At 44.7% G+C, this 21,945-nt stretch overlaps 2 protein-coding genes across 3 annotated transcripts; one reads left to right on the top strand and one right to left on the bottom strand.

The window, feature by feature from the left end:
* Window positions 1–1,182: 1,182 nt before the first annotated feature.
* On the top strand, window positions 1,183–14,104 carry rin1a (Ras and Rab interactor 1a). Of its 2 annotated transcripts, none has more exons than XM_076980403.1 (11): window positions 1,183–1,498; window positions 8,303–8,491; window positions 8,694–8,808; window positions 8,968–9,040; window positions 9,141–9,232; window positions 9,499–10,064; window positions 10,253–10,760; window positions 11,013–11,321; window positions 11,515–11,646; window positions 11,850–12,013; window positions 12,163–14,104. In XM_076980403.1, exons 2-11 carry the CDS (start codon window positions 8,303–8,305, stop codon window positions 12,475–12,477), a joined length of 2,463 nt encoding a protein of 820 aa, XP_076836518.1. In that variant the 5' UTR covers window positions 1,183–1,498; the 3' UTR covers window positions 12,478–14,104. The 2 variants fall into 2 exon arrangements, with proteins under 2 accessions (XP_076836518.1, XP_076836517.1); XM_076980402.1 differs by lacking the exon at window positions 1,183–1,498 and adding an exon at window positions 6,302–6,365.
* Window positions 13,992–21,388, bottom strand: dpp3 (dipeptidyl-peptidase 3). Its single transcript, XM_076980405.1, has 18 exons — window positions 21,271–21,388; window positions 20,404–20,706; window positions 20,224–20,313; window positions 19,796–19,933; window positions 19,612–19,686; window positions 19,306–19,396; window positions 19,055–19,185; window positions 18,811–18,941; window positions 18,096–18,154; window positions 17,812–18,006; window positions 17,595–17,707; window positions 17,305–17,397; window positions 17,057–17,119; window positions 16,827–16,951; window positions 16,611–16,731; window positions 15,440–15,619; window positions 15,089–15,251; window positions 13,992–14,822 (listed from the first exon to the last, which is right to left on the bottom strand). The coding sequence occupies exons 2-18, from the start codon at window positions 20,671–20,673 to the stop codon at window positions 14,680–14,682; spliced, it is 2,181 nt and encodes a 726-aa protein (XP_076836520.1). The 5' UTR covers window positions 20,674–20,706; window positions 21,271–21,388; the 3' UTR covers window positions 13,992–14,679.
* Window positions 21,389–21,945: the final 557 nt, after the last annotated feature.

Here is a 21,945-nt window from a genome sequence, read left to right as displayed (position 1 = left end):
ATGCAACTATAATATTTAAAACTTTATATGTTATACAATCTTTTGATTTCACTGCATTTAACATTTTTATGAATGTTTTGTATGTTTATGAATGTATATGTGCAATTGTACATACACATACACACAATATAAAGTTGCTTAAAACCTTGTGTAAATGTTAAACTAACTGTAAAATATAGCAAATTCATCTAATAAAATTCAGCTAAAATGTGGAACTTATGTATTGTTGCGCTCTGATCCTCTTTCACCTTAGCGCAGCATGTTCGTTGATGCAAGAGAAAACATTACCAGTCTTGTCTTTAACCTTTTATTAAATAGTGCAAACAGAGCGTTGGAAAGTATGTCACTGAATTTGCCGCAACTACACTGCCATGTTCATTTTTAAGAATATTAGCATCCCCACAATGCTCCCGATATCCTTTGCTGTCTCAACTTGCCAAAGCGCCTTTCAGTGTGGCGGGGGCATCTTCAATAGTAATACCTGTATTTTTCCACGTCATTCTGGCTGGATCCCAAATCCCGCGAAACAGATTTTTAAGTTACATCTCGCGAGATCTCGTCACACCCCTAGTTTTGAAGCAGTGGTTCCTGCCACCTAGTGTTGAGAGTTATGTACGGAGAGCTGCCCGCTGCTGATAATGTACTTGTGTTTTTGTTTGTTGTACCTTACACCTTTCCTACATAATATCGTTTACGTAACTATATTTTACTCTGAGTTTCTTTACCTTCATACTTGACTATGTACAACTGCAATAGTCTTTAGTAATTGTCTTTTGTGCATATTTGACTGTTTCCATGTGATTATTTTGTTTTAGTCACACAACTAAAAAAAGAAACACAAATGTTTTTTTTCAGTACTCCGTTATGATTGGGAATGTTACTTTTCCTTGAAGTTGGTGAAGTTATGACAACTTCTAGTTTAAGTCACTTTAAACATTTGTTTAAACATAACAATTAATAGACTATTGACATAAAAACAACTACTTATGCATCTACTAAGGTAACGAGCGAACATGCAAAAGAAGATGAATTCCTATAGCCTTCGTATAACTGTTGCATGGTGGTATTCAGTATTTTCAACAGTATTCCTACAGCAGTCATTCTCAGCAAGTTCCAATTGCATAAGTTCAGTTATATAAGCGCAGGTGTACCGTCCAGGTTTTAACAAACGCATGCGCAAATGATTTAGGAAGACAAACTTGGCTTTGCCATTGACAGGAGTACACTCAAGTGGAAAACACGCATGAGAAGACAGAAGATGATTAATGCCTGAATCATAGTTTCACATGTACTCCGGGAGAAGGCTGGAAGTCATTTTTTCAAACACGTGGAAAATGAAATAACCAGTATATTTCCCCTATGAACAAGAGCACTACCATTAAAGAATATTTATCAGATTCCAGATGTGCAGTATAGCCTATTTCATGGATTTGACAGCTCCCTGTCACGAAGTATTGTGTAGGCTACTGTTTTTCTGAGAAATCGTGAAAGCTGAAAGGTAAGTCACCATTTTCTTTTGACGACTGTCTGTGTCTCTGAAGTCGCGTAGTAAGCCATGCCAAAAGTCTTCTGGTTACTTACCTGAACAGTGTTGATTTTTGCACAGCGTGTGATATGGCGTATCACTTATTGGTTAAACACTGCCTCAGGGAACGAACACGTAAGAGTAGGATGAAGGAAGTATTAAGACTGTAGAGGGCTGAAAATGTAAGACTTCATAATTGCTTGTATCTCCTGCCACTATAATCGATCGGAAAGCCGATTAGCAGTTTCCCTATTTGTAGCCACTGGGAGAAACTCCTAAAGTTTTTTTTGCTCAGATTTTTTTAAAACACAAGAGCATTGGAGTTAAGAAAAAACCCACGTGTGCAACGCGTTCATAATAAACTGCCTCCCAATATTAATCATAAAACCCATTACAAAACCCAAAATTGTTACTTGCCACATATAATCAGTGTTTACTAGAATCAGTGGTTATGTGTTTATTATTTGTAAACCTACTTCCAAAACTTGAATAATTTAGCCTTCCTAAGGAAAGACCTATACACCGGTGAGGATATTCAGAACCTAGTACCATTCCTTGGAGTTAACAGAACGACATTTATAGGAGCATGTGTTTTTTGCAAGATACCTCTTACAGGCTCATGGCTGTAAGGCAAATATAATGGCCATGCCTCCAAAGCACATATTTAAAAGCTTTCCTTCATCAAGCCTGGACATGCTGTGCTCATGTACACAACTCACAAGTAGAGCTGTGGTCTGCCCCTCCTGTTTGGAGACTGGAGAGTCAATATACAATCTCTCAACACAGGTTGAGACAGCAATGTATTATGTTATGCTATGTGTATATTATATTATTCCCTGCAAAGGTTCATATAACTTTCAACATTTTTAAAAGAGAAGCATTTCTTTTTCATAACTCTTCAAACCATCCTGTAGTAATCCATAAGCTATACTAAAATATGCTCTCCAAATGCTCCACTTTAGGGTTAATGTAAAGTGTTTGAATGTTTGAGGTCATTAAAAAAAATTAGGGGTGTGTGTCAGTGGGTGGGAATGTTCGGTAGGCTGTGTGGGCCACTGTTGCTATAGCAGCCATCTGCTGCTAACAGAGAGTATTCTTTGCCAGCCCACTCAACGTTAGGCTATGCCAAGGGCCTCCAAAACTTATAATGTTGAAGACCAGCCACTCTGCTCCCTCAAAAAAGTGGAAACTAAAAATAAGCTGTGTTCATTTGCACGAATGCAAGGCCACATCTTTCTGTTCTGTCTCCGTTAGTAAATCATCTTTAAGCAGGAATCGTTTAGGATGAGAATGGATTACAGAAATGACATGTAATAAATTATTCCATGTACCAGCACCAAAACAGACCCAATACTACTAATCACGCTTTTAATGCGTTTAATGGATAATTATTAGTCCTTTATGCAAAGAGGAATGTGAGCTAACAATATTACTACATCTATGTCAAGCATACAGTGGGGAAAATAAGTATTTAGTCAGTCACCAATTGTGCAAGTTCTCCCACTTAAAAAGATGAGAGAGGCCAGTAATTGACATCATAGGTAGACCTCAACTATGAGAGACAAAATGTGAAAAAATATTGAGAAAAAAATCATTTTGTCTGACTTTTAAAGAATTTATTTGCAAATAATGTTGGAAAATAAGTATTTGGTCACCTACAAACAAGCAAGACCTGTAACTTCTTTTTTAAGAGGCTCCTCTTTTCCCCACTCATTACCTGTATTAATGGCACCTGTTTGAAGTCGTTAACAGTATAAAAGACACCTGCCCACAACCTCAAACAGTCACACTCCAAACTCCACTATGGTGAAGACCAGAGCCGACCCTGACCAATGTGGTGCCCTAGGCAAGATTTTGGTTGGTGCCCCCTGCATCATCAATCATTGGGTTGATTGTGTCACTATTAAAGAAACAAATAAAAAGCAAATGACTTAAATATTACCATATAACAAGCAATAAATATAAAGGTGTTGCACAAAAAATATTTTTAAACTATTTTACATAATGATTCTAATTCGATAATATGATTGGTTGATAAAACTGCCAATCTATAATAAAAGCTCTCAAAGTAAAAGGCAAGCGTATGCGACAGATAAACAGAAGTTCCTGGGGGAGGGCCTTTTTTTCTTTTACCTAGAAACAACGGTGTGAAATATTCTGATTGGTTGATTTTTTATTTCAGCACTAATTTTTTTTCCAGCACAAGTACGAAAAGTGGATTTGAAAGCCGATTTATAGGAAAAATACAAATTATTGGTGAAGCGTTATTAACATATTGTCACGTTGAGGACCCCGGCCCCTCCCTTTTGGGCGTGTGTTGACGTAGTCTACGTGCATCGTCTGCGTCTATGGATATCCGTGGTTATGGCATGTCGTGTGAATAATCAGTATCATCTGTGACTTGTCTCGTAATCACGTGGGGCTAATGTGGTTTGTCTATTTAATGTGCGCTCGCGCAGTGTCCTGTGCTCGTCGTTGTCTATGGTTTACACGTTGTTGTGATTGAGTCGATGTTCTTCGTGCGCTTTGTGCGCTTTATTTGTGAATAAAAGAACCGTGACGTCAGTAGACAAGGATTCCCGTGTCTTGTCCTTCGTCCAGCCCCGAACGTCACAGAACGACGAGCCTGCAAGAGACACCGCAAGAATGCCAGGCTATGCCACCCGGCCGAAGAAGGCACAGCGCCCCAGCAAGCGGCATCACCGCACGTCTTCCTCCCCCCAGCGCCGCGAAGCCCCGCCAACTCTGCCGCAGCTCAAGGGTGATCCAGAGTGCGCCTACCTGCTCTGCGCAGCTCGGGAGACGGCGATTCCCGAGTTAGCGGAGGAATACCGCCGGACAGCTGTGCAGGTGTGGCTGGAGAAGCGCCCCTCTCCCTACCGGGGGCTCTCGCCCCTGCGGGTGGGTGTCCACGAGCCTGAGGGGGACCCCCCCGGTCGTGAGGAGAGAGAGAAGGAGGGGAATTCCTCCCCGCGTCACGAGGCCACGCCCACGCTGGAAGAACTGGAGCAGAACCCGGTATGTGCTGCTCAGCTGGCCGCGGCTCGTACGTGCCAGGACCCCGGCATGGCGGAAGAGTTCCGCGAGGGCTCCGAGGGTGGAAGCCTGTGTCGCCGGGGCCACCTCATCGACCCCGGAGAGCGAGTTTGGGGAGGGGGACTCGGAGGAGGAGCAGGAGGAGAACTACCCTCCGTCGTTGTACTCCGCCCCTACCTTGGACTACGGTGGGGGAGAGGAGGACTACCCTCCATCCGTGGGCGAAACCTCCACCGTGGACTACAGCGGGGAGGTGGACCCGGCTCCCTCGGTCTACTCCGTCCCCACTGTGGATGATGGGGAGGGCGACGAGGAGGAAGAGGACTACCCTCCCTCCGTGGGCTCTTCTTCCGCAGACGACTACGGTGAAGGCGAAGGGGAATATCCCCCCTCCTTATACTCCGCTCCCACCACCGACTACGGGGAAGGTGAGGAGGACTACCCTCCGTCTGTGTGCTCGGGCGTGTCCGAGTACACGGACAGTGAGCCTTACACGGAGGAAGAGGGTAGCCCGGTGGCATCGGAACGCTCCATGAGGACCGTTAAAGGGAGAACCAGCCCGGCGGTGAGCGCAACCTCGGACCCATACGAGGGGAGCGCTATGGACTGCTCTCGGGGAGGGAGTTCAGCTGTTCCGATGAGCTGGAGCTTGGGCAGTGAGGAGGAAGAGGAGATGGAAGCCGAGGAAGAAGGCCACACTGCCCGCTCCAGAGCATGGTCGCAGAGCGAAGAAGGAGGTCCCTACGACCTACCAGGAGGGTAGAACAGCCGCGCTGCACCCGGCACGTCCGCCAGCCGCGCTGCACCCTGCACCCGGGTTCGCAGCGGGGGCAGGAGGGGGACTGCCCACCGCAGCACCTGCAGCTCCCGACCTCTCCCCTCTCATCGCTCTCCTCCTGGCGCGTAGCCTGGCGCCTGTTACGTGTTTGTATGTCCCAGTGTTTGTGAGTCTTCCCGTGTGTATACCAAACCCATTTTTCCCGTTTGTTCCTCTATGTGTTAACGTTCCTGTGTGTATGTTTTTGAACGTCCCGTTCAACCAGTCTAACGTCTTTTCCCCGGTCTTCCCAGGGAGGGTGTGCTAGGCGATTCGTGACGGACGCTTCGCCAAGGGCAGTCACCTCCCAGACGCAGGACTGAGCGCGTCGGATCCGCCCATCGTGGTGGGTTCGGGGCACTCGGTCCTGTTGGCACCCCGGGACGGGTAGTGCCCTTGGAGGGGGCGTCTGTCACGTTGAGGACCCCGGCCCCTCCCTTTTGGGCGTGTGTTGACGTAGTCTACGTGCATCGTCTGCGTCTATGGATATCCGTGGTTATGGCATGTCGTGTGAATAATCAGTATCACCTGTGACTTGTCTCGTAATCACGTGGGGCTAATGTGGTTTGTCTATTTAATGTGCGCTCGCGCAGTGTCCTGTGCTCGTCGTTGTCTATGGTTTACACGTTGTTGTGATTGAGTCGATGTTCTTCGTGCGCTTTGTGCGCTTTATTTGTGAATAAAAGAACCGTGACGTCAGTAGACAAGGATTCCCGTGTCTCGTCCTTCGTCCAGCCCCGAACGTCACACATATATTACATATAATAGATGTTTTTAAGATCAATTAACCTTCAGAGAAGGCGTTGAAGTCCCTGACGGTTCGCCAATGGTATAGTGTTAATTCACCACATATTACCATTATTACCTGTTTTTTTGCTGCATTTCTTCCTCATCTTTTCTCATTTTTCTACCCTGGGCACCAGAGGACTTCTGCCTTTTTGACGTCTTTACGGGGAGATGTCACTCACACAGAGAAACAGTAACGAGGTGCGCGGGGAGGGCGGGTTGGCGCGCGGGTGAGAGGTGTCGTGTGTTGTTATTATAAGAATTATTAATTTGACTAATATTATTAAACAATGAAATTATGATTATGTGGACTTTGCTTGTTTTCACATTTACTAATTGTTCATTTGTAAAAAAAAAAAAAAAAACGCATGCACGCGAGCGCCCCCCTGGACAGACGGCGCCCCTAGCAATTGCCTATGTCGCCTAATGGAAGGGCCGGCCCTGGTGAAGACGAAAGAGCTGCCGGAGGACACCAGAAACCAAATTGTAGACCTGCACCAGGCTGGGAAGACTGAATCTGCAATAGGCAAGCAGCACATGTATTGTGAGATTTTGGGTGCAAACCTCCTTCCATCAGCAAGGGCAATGAAGATGAAACGTGGCTGGGTCTTTCAGCATGACAATGATCCCAAGCACACTGCCAGGGCAACAAAGCTTCGTAAGAAACATTTCAAAGTCCTGGAGTGGCCTAGCCAGTCTCCCGATCTCAACCCCATCGAAAACCTTTGGAGGGAGTTAAAAGTCCGTGTTGCCTGCCGACAGCCCCAAAACATCACTGCTCTAGAGGAGATCTGCATGGAGGAATTGGCCAACATACCAGCAACAGTGTGTGCCAACCTTGTGAAGACTTACAGAAAACGTTTGACCTCTGTCATTGCCAACAGAGGATATACAACAAAGTATTGAGTTGAACTTTTGTTATTGACCAAATACTTATTTTCCACCATTATTTGCAAATAAATTCTTTAAAAGTCAGACAAAATGATTTTCTCAATTTTTTTTTCACATTTTGTCTCTCATAGTTGAGGTCTACCTATGATGTCAATTACCGGCCTCTCTCATCTTTTTAAGTGGGAGAACTTGCACAATTGGTGACTGACTAAATACTGATTTTCCCCACTGTAGTCAGTGACATTTTCTTTCAAAGACTAGGTTCATATGTGGCTGAGGACACTTTTTAGTGGACCTAGCCATGGCTCTTATGATTGGGCTCAGAAATTATGAAGAACAAATAAAAAAGACAGAATTTACAGTTATATACGCAAATCTGATTATAGCATAATGCAACTTCAACTGAGAAAAACTCAAAGTAACGCATGAAGCATTAATAGAAGGAACTTACTTATCTCAGTATGTCTTGACTGGAGTGGGCTGGTTTCATATCCCACAAGGAAAACGTACTCCCACATGGGGAGAATGCAAGAGTTGAGTTTGACACAAGTTCAAACGTCATTTCAAAAAAATCAAATGTTAATATTTCATGCCACCAAACAAGGACAGGGTGAACTGAAAGAGCAGCAACATAAGATACAGATGCAGTAAAACTACATCACAGAGGAAATTGTTTCATCAGTCAAATTTAGGGTCATTTCATAGTATAAATAATCTAAGATGTGTTGTGACCAAGACTTCAAATGTTGGGTTCAAAGAGGCAAACTTAGGACAGTTATGGAGTAACTTCTTCTTCTTCTTCTTCTTCTTCTTCTTCTTCTTCTTCTTCTTCTGTGTCTTCTCACATGAGAAGAATGAGGAACAAAAGTCCTGGGGGAGTTTCCCATAATATGAAGCAAGACCAACAGGAGAAATAAGACATTTTTCTGTGAAAAACATCCATGTCAGGATAAATGACAATGAGAAATGACGATGACACGTACAAAAAAGGGTGGATTTGAACACAACTTGTGATTAGATTATTTAGTGTAAGAATGTAAGTGTAAGGAGTGTAAGGAATAAGTGGAATAAATAAATTCACTGCACAATATTCATATGCTGCATGCTGCTAATATGTGGATGTTAAGGTACTTTTATCCTTTAAATAAGGCTGATTCCCTTGTGACATATTGCTGCAAACTCTGCCTCTGCTCAGCTATACTTTGTGTGTGTGTGTGTGTGTGTGTGTGTGTGTGTGCGCGCTCTAGATGCAGGAAGACCCCGTGTACGACTACCCGGACCCCCACCCAGTGGCGGAGAGGCGGGCGTGTCCACAGCGGGGCTCCCTGAAGAGCATCAGTGTTCTGGACCGCCTGTTGCTCACGTACCCAGTGTGGCTGCAGCTGTCCATCAACTCCGCCACAGCCCTGCACATCCTACAGCGGGAACCTCCAGGGGTGAGATGAGCCCACTTTCACATGCATACAGTGTCACCCACTCAAACACTTAATACTAGCCAGGGATCTCCTGTAACCTCCCAAGTATCTGGTAATCCTGTTTTTTCAAGCACTTAATATGTTTCTGTGAAAATGGACTCAAGAGCATTGTTTAAAACGTATCGGTAAAATGGAATACGCTGCATGCTCTGCATTTTTCTAGACCTTCCTGGTGCGAAAGTCAAACACATCCCAGAAAAAAATGCTGTGCGTCAGGCTAGCCGACGAAAGCGTGCCATCGTTTGTCAAGCAGTTTGTTATCCGAGAGAAGGACTCGAGTGAGTATTAAGGAATGACAAGATAGGGAAGAAAAAAAAAAGGTAGAAGAGATATTCGTGTTGTTACTCATATGAAGTTTATTAGAGAAGAACACAAATGAGAGAACAATTACACTGTAATTACACTGTAATGACCATTGCTCTGCTTATGACCCCCAGCCTTCTCCTTAGAGGGATCAGCCATCAGTTTCCCAGACCTCTGCAGGCTTATTGCCTTCTACTGTGTCAGCCGGTAGGACTCAGCTATTTGCCAATAGACACAATTTTAGTGTTTTTTCCCCAATTGTTTCATCGTTGAATCAAGCTATGTGGTCAAATGCCTCACACTTTAGGGACGTTCTTCCCTTCACTCTGGAGTTACCAGAGGCCATAACCAAGGCTTCCTCCCACAAACAGCTAGAGTCCATCTCTCATATGGGTGTGGGTAAGTACAAGATGTACTGATGTAGTCACACAGTGCTCTATAGATTCTCAGTTGAATTAATTGGGCTGTCCTTGGTTTGGAAGATCACAGGTTTGGATCCCATCTCATTTATTTTTACTTTGAGATTTCTTTTTCTTTTCCAAAGTGATAAAATATCACTGTCATGAGAAAAATATTATATAATACAAAAAAAGATAAATAATACATTGGATAGAGAGATATAACATACTTAAATGGCTCCTTACTCTTTGCTGTGTCTCATGTAGAGTTCTGGAGCTCTCAGCTGAACTTCCGTGGTCCTCGTAATGGTCCTCCACCAGTACCTGAGGTACCCATCCCCCCAGAGTCCACCCTACCAGATCGTGCCACAGATACCGCTAGCGAGAGCTCAGCCTTGTTCCAGGAGTTCTGCCAGCTTCACACGAGAAGCCCTTCTGAGCTGGATTTGGGCGCGGGGCAGGGCGCTCTCTGTTTCATCAACCCGCTTTTCCTGCAAGAGCACCCGGCCACGCACAAGCGACATCACTTCAAGCGCAGCGTCAAAGTTCGCGTCTCCACTGAGAACACCAGCTCGCTGTCACCTCCTGTGTCCCCGCCACCACCTCCACCGCTGCTAGCCAAAGCCAAGGGCAAAGGAAAGAGTCTTCAGCCTTCAGAAGTGGTGCACGCCACTGAGGTGGAGCCGAAGGAGATGGCGGAAGCTGTCGATGGAGTTTCAGACTATCTGCAGCCCTGTGTCTCGCTACCGAAGAAGGCCTCTACAGTGATCATGCCCACCCTCTCTCCTACTGCAGAGGAGGACGACTACCAGCTGCCCAAAACCTTTCAGGAGGTATAACTGTGTCTGCATTATTAGTCACACAGTTGCCAGTACACAAAAACAGCTACAGGCACACGACATACCTACTACAGTCTAGTACGTAGACTGTGAATATATGAATGTTCTTCCCCAACCACAATTCATGCACCACAAAACTCTGTAACTCTTTTTATGTAACATTCTTGGCTATGTGTACGCAGGCTCATAAGAACATCTCGAGAGAGGAGGAGGAAGAGGAGGATAAAGACAAAGATATAAGCCTGGTGCTGGAGCAGCGGCGAGCCCCGTCCCTCAGTGAGCTGGACAGCAGCAGCTCCCTCAGCAGCCTCGACGAGGCGGAGGAGGTTCCCGAACGACCTCTCCTGACCCGGGGCACCAGCAACCCCAGCGTGGCCGCCCTCCGTCCTCCTCGCCAGTCGGCCTCCGCCCTGCGCAAGATGAGTGCCGCGTTCGTGTCCTTCTTCGTGCCGGGGAAGCGCGTGGCGCGCCTGGTGGAGGACCTTTCCCGCGACAGACGGATGGCCTTCGGGACACTGGTGCAGGACTTCCTGAGGCAGCAGAGGGAGGCGCTGAGGCCACAGTGCTTGACGTCCTCTGTGGAGCTACTGCAGGGCATGCGTGTCTTCATGAGTCAGGCTAAGGCCTTCCTCCTGGAATGTGGAGAGCTCGAACCCCCCATTGAGACACTAGTGCCTGAAGATGAGAAAGGTGTGTGTGTGTGTGTGTGTGTATGTATATATATATATATATATATATATATATATATATATATATATATATATATATATATATATATATATATATATATATATATAATTTTTTTGTTTTTTTTCTGGAATCTTTGTGTCCAATTTTTTATTTCTCTCTGGTTAGACTGCATAACATCCATCACTGCTTTCTAAAAGAAAACACCAATGCATGATGCAGCAAAACCACTGACGCGTACGTCTGTGTCTGCAGATCAGACGCTGGAGAAGGCCCTATTCCGCTGTGTGCTCAAGCCCCTGAAGGGGCAGATAGATGCAGCTCTCCACACCTTGCACGAGCGAGACGGCTGCTCTAAAAGAATGGCTGAGAGCATGCAAAGGGCCAGAACGACATCACCGCGCGACCTCTTTGGGGTTCAGGTGGCCGTACCAGACACCCAGGGCATCGAGAAGTTAAAGAGGAAGATATCTCTCATGCGGCGTGCGTACTCTCCCATTGACAAACTACATTTGCTGCTCCAGATCTGCAAGCTCATATATAAAGCCATGAAGAACAACACTGGTAAGAACACTGGTAAATCCACAAATACTTCAGTCTTATTAAGCTTTTAATATATACACTTGGTGGACCGAAGATATATATAAATCATCATACTGAAAAATCCCATTGCTTAGATTCAGTAAGCACACCGAGAATGACTTAAATGCATTTCTGTCATTTTGTAACATTCCTAGTTGTTCACTTCTTGATACAGAGCAGGAATTTGGAGCGGACGATTTCTTGCCAGCTCTCTCCTATGTAATAGTCCAGTGCAACATTCCTGAGCTCTCTGAGGAGGTGGAGTACATGATGGAACTGCTAGACACCTCTTGGCTTACGGGAGAAGGTACAGACGCACATCATGGAGCTAAAAGCAGCCGCGCGCACTTTCAGTGCAGGTTCCTGGGCGTCGGAAAGGGGCTCTACAAAGCGCCCCATTTTCTTTGTGCAAATCAACTCCGCATGCTCGGTCGCAGTCTAACCCTGGTCAACGGTCATTTGTATGCGTCTTATGTTCAGCCCATTACTAACCTCCCGCCTTTCTGTTAGGTGGGTACTACCTGACCAGTGTTTACGCCAGCCTCAGCTATATCCAGAGCCAACCCGAAGCTGTGGCCCAGAGCGCTCTCCCCCAGGAGGTCAGGGAATCGCTCAAGGACTGGAGCCATCGCCGAAGCACCGAGACCAAGAACCATAAAGACATGCTGCAGCAGGTCAGTCGCATCTGCTAGACCCTTCTTCAGTAAAACGACTCAATCAAACAAGGCAGGGCTTGTAGTACGTCGGAGGACCATGGAGAACATTTGACCTACAAGGGTGAGATGTACTAGAACAAGGACCACTCTCTTTTGGTGTACCGCAGAGCTTTGTGAAGGTGCTGTTCCAGGACGGAGAGTGGAGCCTGATGAAGACGTTACAGTGGAAGGCGGGAGCCGGCGGAGAAGCTTTGTCACAACTCTGCGCGGCCAAGTTCGGGGTGGATCAGGCGGAGGATTTTGGCCTGTACTGGAGGAGGGACGGAGAGCTGGTGCCACTGCCTCCCACCGCCCACATCCACGACCTCCAGAGCCTGGGCGCCAGCAGCCTTCCCCTCATCTACCAGCACTCCGCGCAGGATATAAAGTCCCGCAAGCTGACCAGAGGAGGCGCTCTGGACCTGTCTGCAGAAGCCTCATAACGGGCCTTCGTCATTAAAATTGCGTACAAACAAGAAGAGATTTCACTGCCCAGAGAAACGTGCCCTGTTGCTTCATTTACATAAACATATACAGCGCTTGCATTAACTGTGCTTCAATTCATGCAGCTGTAGCTCTGATAGACCAATAAAAAGCAAGCAATTAGCATATTAGACATATTCAAATTGAAAGGTGAACTGAATTAAGTAAATCCACAAGAAAAAAGAGAAAGTAGACATTGTCTGTTAATACTTAGTTGAAGCACTAATTATGAATTAAAATCATAGTGTGCAAAATACAATACTTACAAATTACACATGTTGACAGTAATCTGAAATGTTGCTAGAACTGCACAACTTCAAAACTGTTATTTCCAATATGAATATTGGGCAAATGAAAACACCCCGTAACCAGACATAGATAAGTCTGTTTATACAAATACACCAAAGACAAACTGATGAATAAGGTCATCTGGGGAATTTGCATGCACTTGTTTTATGACCGCAATTAACATGCAGCCTCAATGAAAAAGGGGCCAGTGTGACTGGATATGACAGAGAATCTGTGTTAGGCACCAACTGACAGTCCAAGTAGACTCATTGTAAACATCCAGATCCCTTAAACAATCATTTATTTATGTATCACTGGATGCTGAATATGAACATTTTGTTTTTACGCAATTACTGCACTGCCATCTCATTTCATCGCATTATATTTTGTGCTATGTATTTTAAGTCCTGCCTATTGCTAACCTCAAAACAGATAGATATGCACATCTACATTCATCATGCTGTAATACTAGAGTGTTTGTGTAAGTTTAACTGTGTGATGGTGATGCTATACTTTTAGTTCCTCTATATCAGGGCTATTCAACTGGCGGCCCGCGGGCCAGAACCGGCCCTTTAATTAATTTGTACCAGCTGGCGGCCCATCTCCCCATAAATAGTAATATTTGATAAACCGCCATAAAAATAAATAACATTTTATTTACATTTACGGCACGTTGTGTCTCTATGCCCCCCCCAATCAACAAATTTAGTTCGCCACCCCCCGTCAACAAATTACATTCAATTTTACATCCACTATGACAGTATTGGTATAGGTCTGAAAATGGTCTGGCCCAAAAATTTGGCCCATAGAAAAATATAGTTGAATAGCCCTGCTCTATATGATTTAGTGCAGCCACACTGCACCCAGACTGATTAACAAACCCTTCGATCAAGGAACCGCTCAGACGTGTACTGTAGGGGGCCTGCAGGCCAAGCGTGTACTATGCTTACAATTGTATTAAGCATTATGGTGCGGATGAATGCTTTTAAGCCTCCGAGACAAATCTGGTTGCTGAGACCGTCCTAGTGTTTTTACCAATTTATGGCCACGGAGATGTGGCAGTGAGGTCCAAAGTGCAGTAGCGTTTTTACAGGAAATTGAACTGTAAGTTTTTTTTTTTTTTTTTACTCTATAAGTGGTGTTATTATGACACGTTAAAATACTGCAGCTGCTGTACAAAAACAAACAATGTTGAAAATGTTTTATTTAGTAGGAAATGCTTCCGTTGTCCACAATCACACACAATACGCTGACGTTACAGACCTTCCAGAACATCAAATAAAATCAGAGACAACTTCATGTCCTGTGGAACTTCTCACTAGACCATTAATTCACCAAGCTGGACCAATAATCACACGATAAACAGTTGGTTATGAAAAGCAGAGATAATGAATACCATTAGAGTATTATTCAGACTGTATGTTTTAAAATAACTAAAGTAACTTGGTTGGATTATATAAGTGTTTCTCCCACTACTCCCTCACAGGGCACGTTTTCCTTCATTGTTGCTTTCACACATCTCTGTCTGTGTGGGAAGTATAGGCTGTGGTCCCATCACAGATATAGAGCAGGGCTCAGAACTGAAAACTGACACGAGTTTGTAATCTGACATTGGCCAACACAGAGCTGTGAAACTAAGAAATCTAACAAGAAGTTGTATATGGCAGAAGAAGTAAATCATTAAGTATGTGTATGTGACTACGTTTGTGACCCCCATGTGACCCTCTAATGTTTCCTGCATTCTTTTCAAGGGCACCCTGTACATGCCTTGTTCATCGGATACTCTCGTTTGGTTCTGTGAGGCGTCTCGTGCCTGCTGGATTAGTGCAGTTTAAAACTCATCCGAGAGGCTAGCTTTAAGAGCGCGGTGTCACTCAGCACCAGCAGGGGGCGTCCCTGGAGGCTAGTTCCAGCAGTTGGGCTTCCAGTTCATCAGCATCTTCGAGGAAGCGCTGGGTGAATGACTGGATCAGTCCTGCAGCACTGGCCTCGTACTCCTCCAGCTCCACTGTCTCGCCTGACGCAGAGGGCAGAGGGCAGAGGGCAGAGGGTCAGCAAAGCAACCGAAAATGTCTGCGCTTTAGAACAGCAGCGAGGGAGTCCGAAAAACAATAGGGCATGTTGGCAAAGAAAGAGAACAATGGAGAACATTCACAGTTGATAATCTTGCTCAGAAAGAATGAGATTTATGGTACATGCAGGGTGTGTGTGTGTGTGGGGGGGGGGGGGTGCAGAAACTGGTACAGAACATTAGATAAAGGAGAGGCAAGAAAGACTGCTAACCTTTGACCCGAGTGTTAGCCTGGACAAACATCTTACGGGCTTCCTTGCGGAGTAGAACCGTCTCTCGTAGCCGTAGGAAATCGTGAGAGCCGTCGGACGTGACTGAAGAGTAGGCCTCATACAGAGCCCGGCCGCCCTCCACGTCAGCTGTGGACTTGTGCACCTGGACACACAGGTCAGGAGGTCACCGGACAACGAGCAAAACACATCCACACATGCTGAAAATGCAGCCCTAGTGCCGTCCCCCGAATCAGACATTCAAGTCGGTAAAGACATTCGAGTCTTTACAAGAACTTTGCAATACAGGGAATTAAAAGCCAAGGATGAAATTTGGATGTGTAAATTGTGCACCTGTAATCTGCAGAGGAACTTCTGGATAGCGCTCTTGCCCACCGAGTGGATCTTGCTGCGGTCCAGAGTGATGAGGGCGTCGGGGCGGCCGTCCGCCCCTGTGGTTTCGCACAGGCTCACTAGACCCTCTCCTGCTTCCAGCAGCACACGCAGAATCACAAAGCGAGCCTGCATGTGAGCCTGCCACACACAAACACCCACACACCACGTTAAGGCCCAGGGACGGGGACAGGAGGGGGCTCTGCACACTACAGCCAGGAAGGACAATCAGGCCACACTAGGAAGTGTTACAAACTGAATATCACCTTATGTTAATGATTTTATCACATTATTATTAGCCAACAATTTAAAAACACAAGCCAATGGTGTAAATTAACAGAATTATAAAAAATGTGTTAAAATGTCTCTTTGCAGGAAAATATCAAATACCAGGTGTTAAATTATGCCAGGTTACAACACGAGTAGTTCTAACAATGCAAAGGTAATAGTTCAAAGCTGTAAACTCTCTTGGGCTTTTGTTTATGTAACAAACAAGGCCAGTAAACAGGAAAAAGTTCAGAATTCAACTTGGTGCTTTTCTGAGACATGCTGTTGTATCAAAATTCAAGTAGTGGGACTGCTAGGGGCAGATTGTGGGGAGGTAGAGTACTAAATCCTTATTTTATTTTTTAAAGAAACAAACATGTACAAAATTAAACCTAAGCAAAAAATGACTTGTTTCACTTGGTTATGGTGAGCAAAGCCATGGTGTGTGTGTGTGTGTGCTCAGTGGCCATAATAAGTTAGCACCACAATAAGGTTCCAAACGGACTAAAAGTAGAAGGACATACAGCAACATAATAATATAGTCAATTGCTCAGTCAAAGGATTTTCCATGTTATCTGCGTACTCAGCGTGGAAAAGTGGAGACTGAGAGAGAATGATTTTGGGGGAAACCCAGAATGAGGTAGTCAAACTTCCCAAGACATTTTTTAGAAGCTGCTATACATAAAGGCATGAGAACCACCAGTGTATGGTACAAAAATAGATAAAAGTATAGATGGTAATAGGTGGAAATCCATTTTAAACTGTAACTGTGGTAGAAATCACACACTGTGACACCATTACAAGCCCAGATTAAGTGGAAGCATCTGGAAGAAGTCGCACATGAGGGTGTGCGGTGTGGACACACCTGTCTCCAGCTCTTACTCTCTGGTGTGTAAAACTCCAAGCCCAGCAGACCAGCACGGACCATGTTCAGCCAGTTGACATACACAACCTCCTCGGATTCCTCACCTTCGTGGCCAAATATGCTGTCGCAAAGCACACAGACAAGTTACGCCACTGTACCGCACACCACGTGTATTAGCGTGTGAGAATAAACATGTGGGGTTTTGATTTGACATACCTGAGCACTTGTTTGTTGAGGCAGAGGTAGAGTCCCACACACTCTGCTCTGCACTCCTCATACGACGACGCGATGGTGGAGAACTTGCTGTCCCACGTCTCACTTCCTTTGTACCAGCTGGATATCTGACATACACAGGGAGCAAGACGGCTGTGTTCAGCTGAAACTCACTGATGTTACACAGGTGGTCACCACCGAGAAGACAGGACAATGTGACGTAGCAAACTCACCAACTCTCCTGTCTCGGGATTACGGACCTCTGCCTTATCAAAGTTGAGTTTCCCCCTTTCGTCCTGTGTAACACACACACACACACACACACACACACACACACACACACACACACACACACACACACACACACACACACAAACAGCATGATGTGATTTGACTAATCCCATACCCTAATTGTCCTCCATTAAATATTAATCCATCCATTGTTCATTAAATATTAAATCACAAAAGGATAGAATCTCACCTGGATGAAGAGCTTCCCACTACCATGGCCAAGAAGCTCATGGAGCCCTACTTGCACCTCAAAAGAAGGTCCCTTCCATTTAATGTACAGATCCTGCCAAAACAAGTGCTTTATAATGCAGGTTCAATTCTGAGCAGCATCTCTTCAGAGTGCCCTTTTAGTTTTATTAATACCCCTGAAATGTTCTCAGGCGTTCGGAAGCACTTTCAAAACGGAGCACATAAGACCTATAAATATTTATGTACCAAATGTTGTCATCATCGTGTCAGTCAGAAAGCGCCATTGCTTACCTTGTCTTTCTCTTCGAGAAAAGTGAGCTTCTCCTTCTGTGTGGCATATGCCACGGCCAAGACATTCCCGAGCGACACATTTTTAAAGCCTTCAGTTTGTCTAATGTCATCATCTGGGAAACGAGAGTATCCGGCATCACGCGGTTACCTTTTCGGGGTAAAACCATCAGGCTTTGTTTAAAATGAGTTTAACGCGGCGGTGATTTGTGAAACTCACAGTTTGGGATGTTGATTCCTGCGGGGATGCCGCTCCCAGCGAAGGTGAGCACGTCCAGAGAGGTGAAGTCAGGTTTGAGGAAGTGGTCCTTCTCGAAGGCCGGAGGCCAGGGGAGCTCCGGCAGCAAAACTTCCGCTGAACTCACAAGCTCGGCAAAGCGCGCACTCATCGCCTTATTCACCACAGCAACAAACCCTGGCGAGAGAGCCAGCATGTAAAGACTTGCCAAACCACCTGCCGAAATGATGCGGCTTGTCTGGAGCTGAATGGGAATTTGAGCCTACCTTCAAACTCCCCTCTGGAACCAAACGGATCTCGGTAGCTCTCAATAAAGCCAATGTAGCTAATGAGCAGAGAAATGAGAGGGGAGAACAAACCGGTGAAGGAAGTTCTGGGATTGGTTCTATGAGAAAGGACTGTGCATTTTCGTATCTCCTAAACGAGTCTCTGAGATTTTTTGAGGAAACGCCAACGCCATCACAGCTAGTGGATTGACAAGATGTGTAAAAAGTGGGTTTAAACCCTGGTGACTGGATATGGAATGATTACTGTGCAATTAAGAAGCCAACCACAAACTCTGTGGTAATTGCACTGAAGGGTAATGTTAATGTTACAGCATGAAAAGACAATATAGACATTTAAAGGTTTCCCACATTGTGGCAAGTTTGGCAAAGGCCCTTTCATGTTCCAGTGTGAAAGTGCAACTGGGACCCAGTTGATAGAGCTGATTTGATGAATATGTTTTGGGAAAAAACTCAGTGGCCTGCACAAAGTCCTGACCTCAACCCCAACAAAACCCTTTGGAATTAATTGGAACATTAATTACAAGCCAGGACTTATAGTCAAACATCAGAGGAAGTCGTCTCAACTGCTTTTTTGACAAAATGCGCACAAAATCCCTGCCATGCTTCAAAACCTTGTAGAAAGTCGTCTCAGGAGAGTGGAGGCTGTTATAGTCACAAAGACCAAATCCATATTAATGTGTTATGTATTATTTACCTCTCCACAATTGGTCCTTTGTCTTTTATCCAGAAGCGAGAGCCTTCTTTATGAGCATCCACAGAGCCGTAGGTAAAACTGCGAATGTACTCCTCCAGCATTGACTTCTGGTTGTCATTGGCAGCATAAGTCTATGGATGATACAGAAACGAGCAAATTATCATACCAGAAGAAAGAAAAAAGTTGATCTGCAAGAGCCTGGCAATTCCAGTGAGAGCATTTATCTTGCATCATGCATATGCACCTTGGCTTTCTCCAAGTTCTGGCTCACTTTCTCCATAAGAAATGCATAATCTCCTCTCTGAACCGAGAACACGGCCTCCTCAAAGTCGTGCGTGCCACAGCAAGTCTCTCCCTCGCCTTCCACAGCGCAGTCTGCAACAGACGGCAAAGAAGGCCTGAGAAGAAAGTCAATGCAAGGCCATAAAGCAGGCCGATTCTGTTGAGATGAAGGAAGGTGATTTTGGAGCATTTAATGAGCTCTCCTGTTCTCACCCTTCTTCACTGCAGAGGCTAGGCGCACCTCGTAGCATTGTTTCCCCTCCGACTCCTTCTTAAACAGACGGGTGTTGTAGGCACTCAGGTTCTGAGAAGATACAACATTACAAACACGAGTAGGACACTTGCAATATGAGGACTCTTAGTGTAATGCAATCTCTGTTTCTTACTGAGATGAAATGAAATTAATTTCAGTAACACATCGGTGAAATATCGCCAGAGGAAATGTTTAGACAAATCACAATAACCATTTTAATAAAGAGTATTACACATTGCGGCAAATGTATAAATATTTAATTTTACCTTGGAGTCTAGAAATTTCTGAGCCAACTCTGCATCTTCTAAACTGCAGTTCCCTGAGAAATATGTTGTGATTCCCTTGAGAGCAAAGGGTAAATAAAGAAAAACGTTAAAAACAGATAACTGTGCTAAGGGCCCGGCCAGTAGGCCGACACTATACAAGATGGTTTCAAACTGGACTGTTTACCTTGTGACCAAGACCAAGCTGTTTCTGCTTGTCTTCCAGGGAGTAGAGCAGGTGAGAGCAGTTGTTCCACAGCTCCTCCATCTCACCTGGGCTCTCCTCGTAAGCACGACTCTTCCACACCAGGGCCTTGAACTTCTCCTGCACACAGGACCGTGTTCAGTCATTTCTCACATTCTTCAGTCATCAAAACGTTTATAGACAGAAATAAGATTCATCTGATTAAGCTTTTTTGTTTTGCATTCATGTTTTGCAAACATTACATTATTATTATTACTTTATTTATATTTGGCTTGTGTATGTGTCATAATACGTCTTCCCTCCAGGGACGATCAAGAACTACATATTTACGACTAATCAACTATATATTACAAATGTACTGGTGCTCCAGAAAGAAGGGTGGTGGTGGGCATACGTTTTGTATAACTTACCTTTGGTAAATTGGGGATGAACTTTGTGTCCCCAAATGACTTGTAGTTCCCCATGTTTGCATAAAGCCCCGCTGCATATACAAGAAATGCCTGAAAAGGGGGAAAAAAGGGGTACTAAATACTACATTATCGCTCACAAAGCCTGTGCGTTAACTATGATTACTGAAATGTGTTTATCACCTGGTATTCCTCCGAGCTCAGTCCCGCTGCATTTGCCACAGCCTCCAGCTGTGCCGGGGCCTGCTTCCGGAACACTCTCTGCAGGAGCACATAGATGGAGGGAGATTCTGGAGAGGTCTGCAGCAGCACCACCAGGCCACCGTACCAAGCTGCCCGCGAGATGTAATGTGCATACAGCTGCTCCTTAGCTGAAAGCAGTCTGAAGGCTTCAGCACAATCCAGGGCTGAGACCCCAATGTCATTGGGCAGGTAGTACTGAGAATCTACCATGCTGATTTATATTTTCTTCCACTGGAGCTTAATCTGCAACAGAAATAAGCAAGAGACAAAGTGGGTATGATTAAAAAGTATAAGGTTAATGCACAATTAATAATGTGGTCTAATATAGTCTTTTTTTTTACTGTGCATTATTTGTGTTTCTATGAAAGGTGAAAGCGAAATTCAAACTCATTTTGGTAAGCAAGCAGACAAGGCGTTTGAATTGAACTTTGACTGCTTGTAATACTGTTAGATAATAACGTTACTCGTGGAGAAACACTGTGATTAGACCGAGAATGCAGTACCTGTTCAATTAGCTAACACTTCCTTTACTATTCAAGAGAGATCTAACAAACGTCTCCTGCCATATGATCATTTAACTACATGCTTGCGGTTTCACTTTCTCAAGACTGGTTAGCTAACCAGCTAACTAATTAACGTTGGCTATCTTGCTAGCTACCTAGCTTGTGTTTATTCAAGTTCGCTAGTTAATTAACTACAGTCAAACACGAAAACCCCTATTCAGTCTTGGATTTTACATGACCATATCTATGTAAACAAAACACATTACGCGTATATATGCTGAGCAATTTGAAATTTACTTTGTACCTGATTTCTGAATCCAACCCTGTCAAAATGCAAGATCACTGTCTATAACGTTACCGACTTCCGCTATCCATTCAATGAATAAGCCCGCCCCAAAACCAATCATGTAGGGGGACTGAAGACTGATCGGCACAATAGCCAATCAGAGACTTAGGTTGAACGTCGGCGTTATGTAGCGCTAAACAATAAACAAATCTAGTAAGTCAAAACGTAATTCTGATGTTGAGGATACAATCTGTTTGAAACTTTTGAACGTTTAGAGTAATCCAAGTCTGATTTAGTTTTGTTTTGAAAGATCACCGGGGAGAGAGAGAGAGAGAGGGAGAGAGGGGGAGAGAGAGATCAGAACATGTGATCACAGGCCTGCTTGTCTTGCCAAAATGTAGCCAGATCCTGTTTAATTAATGATGCGGTGTGTGATGCTCAGATCATTTGAGCATCGGCGTTGTGTTTAAAATTTGATCTAAAAAGATCTGTATCATGCTTTCTGTATTAACATGATCTGGGTATGCCCCTCAATGTGTGGTAAAATACCACAACTGTGATCTGATTTCAAGATCTTAAAGCAATTCTTTTTCACGTCTTAAATTAGAATTCTGACATGTCACTGTATGTAATATTGCAAACTCGATACATAATATTATAGGTAGCAAACAAGGTTTTCCTTCATGCTTGAGG

The sequence above is a fragment of the Brachyhypopomus gauderio genome, chromosome 18 (assembly GCF_052324685.1).
Source record: "Brachyhypopomus gauderio isolate BG-103 chromosome 18, BGAUD_0.2, whole genome shotgun sequence".
Lineage (NCBI taxonomy): Eukaryota > Metazoa > Chordata > Actinopteri > Gymnotiformes > Hypopomidae > Brachyhypopomus > Brachyhypopomus gauderio.
The sequence above is the reverse complement of the archived record's forward strand: the minus strand, read 5'-3'. Positions and strand labels throughout refer to the sequence as shown.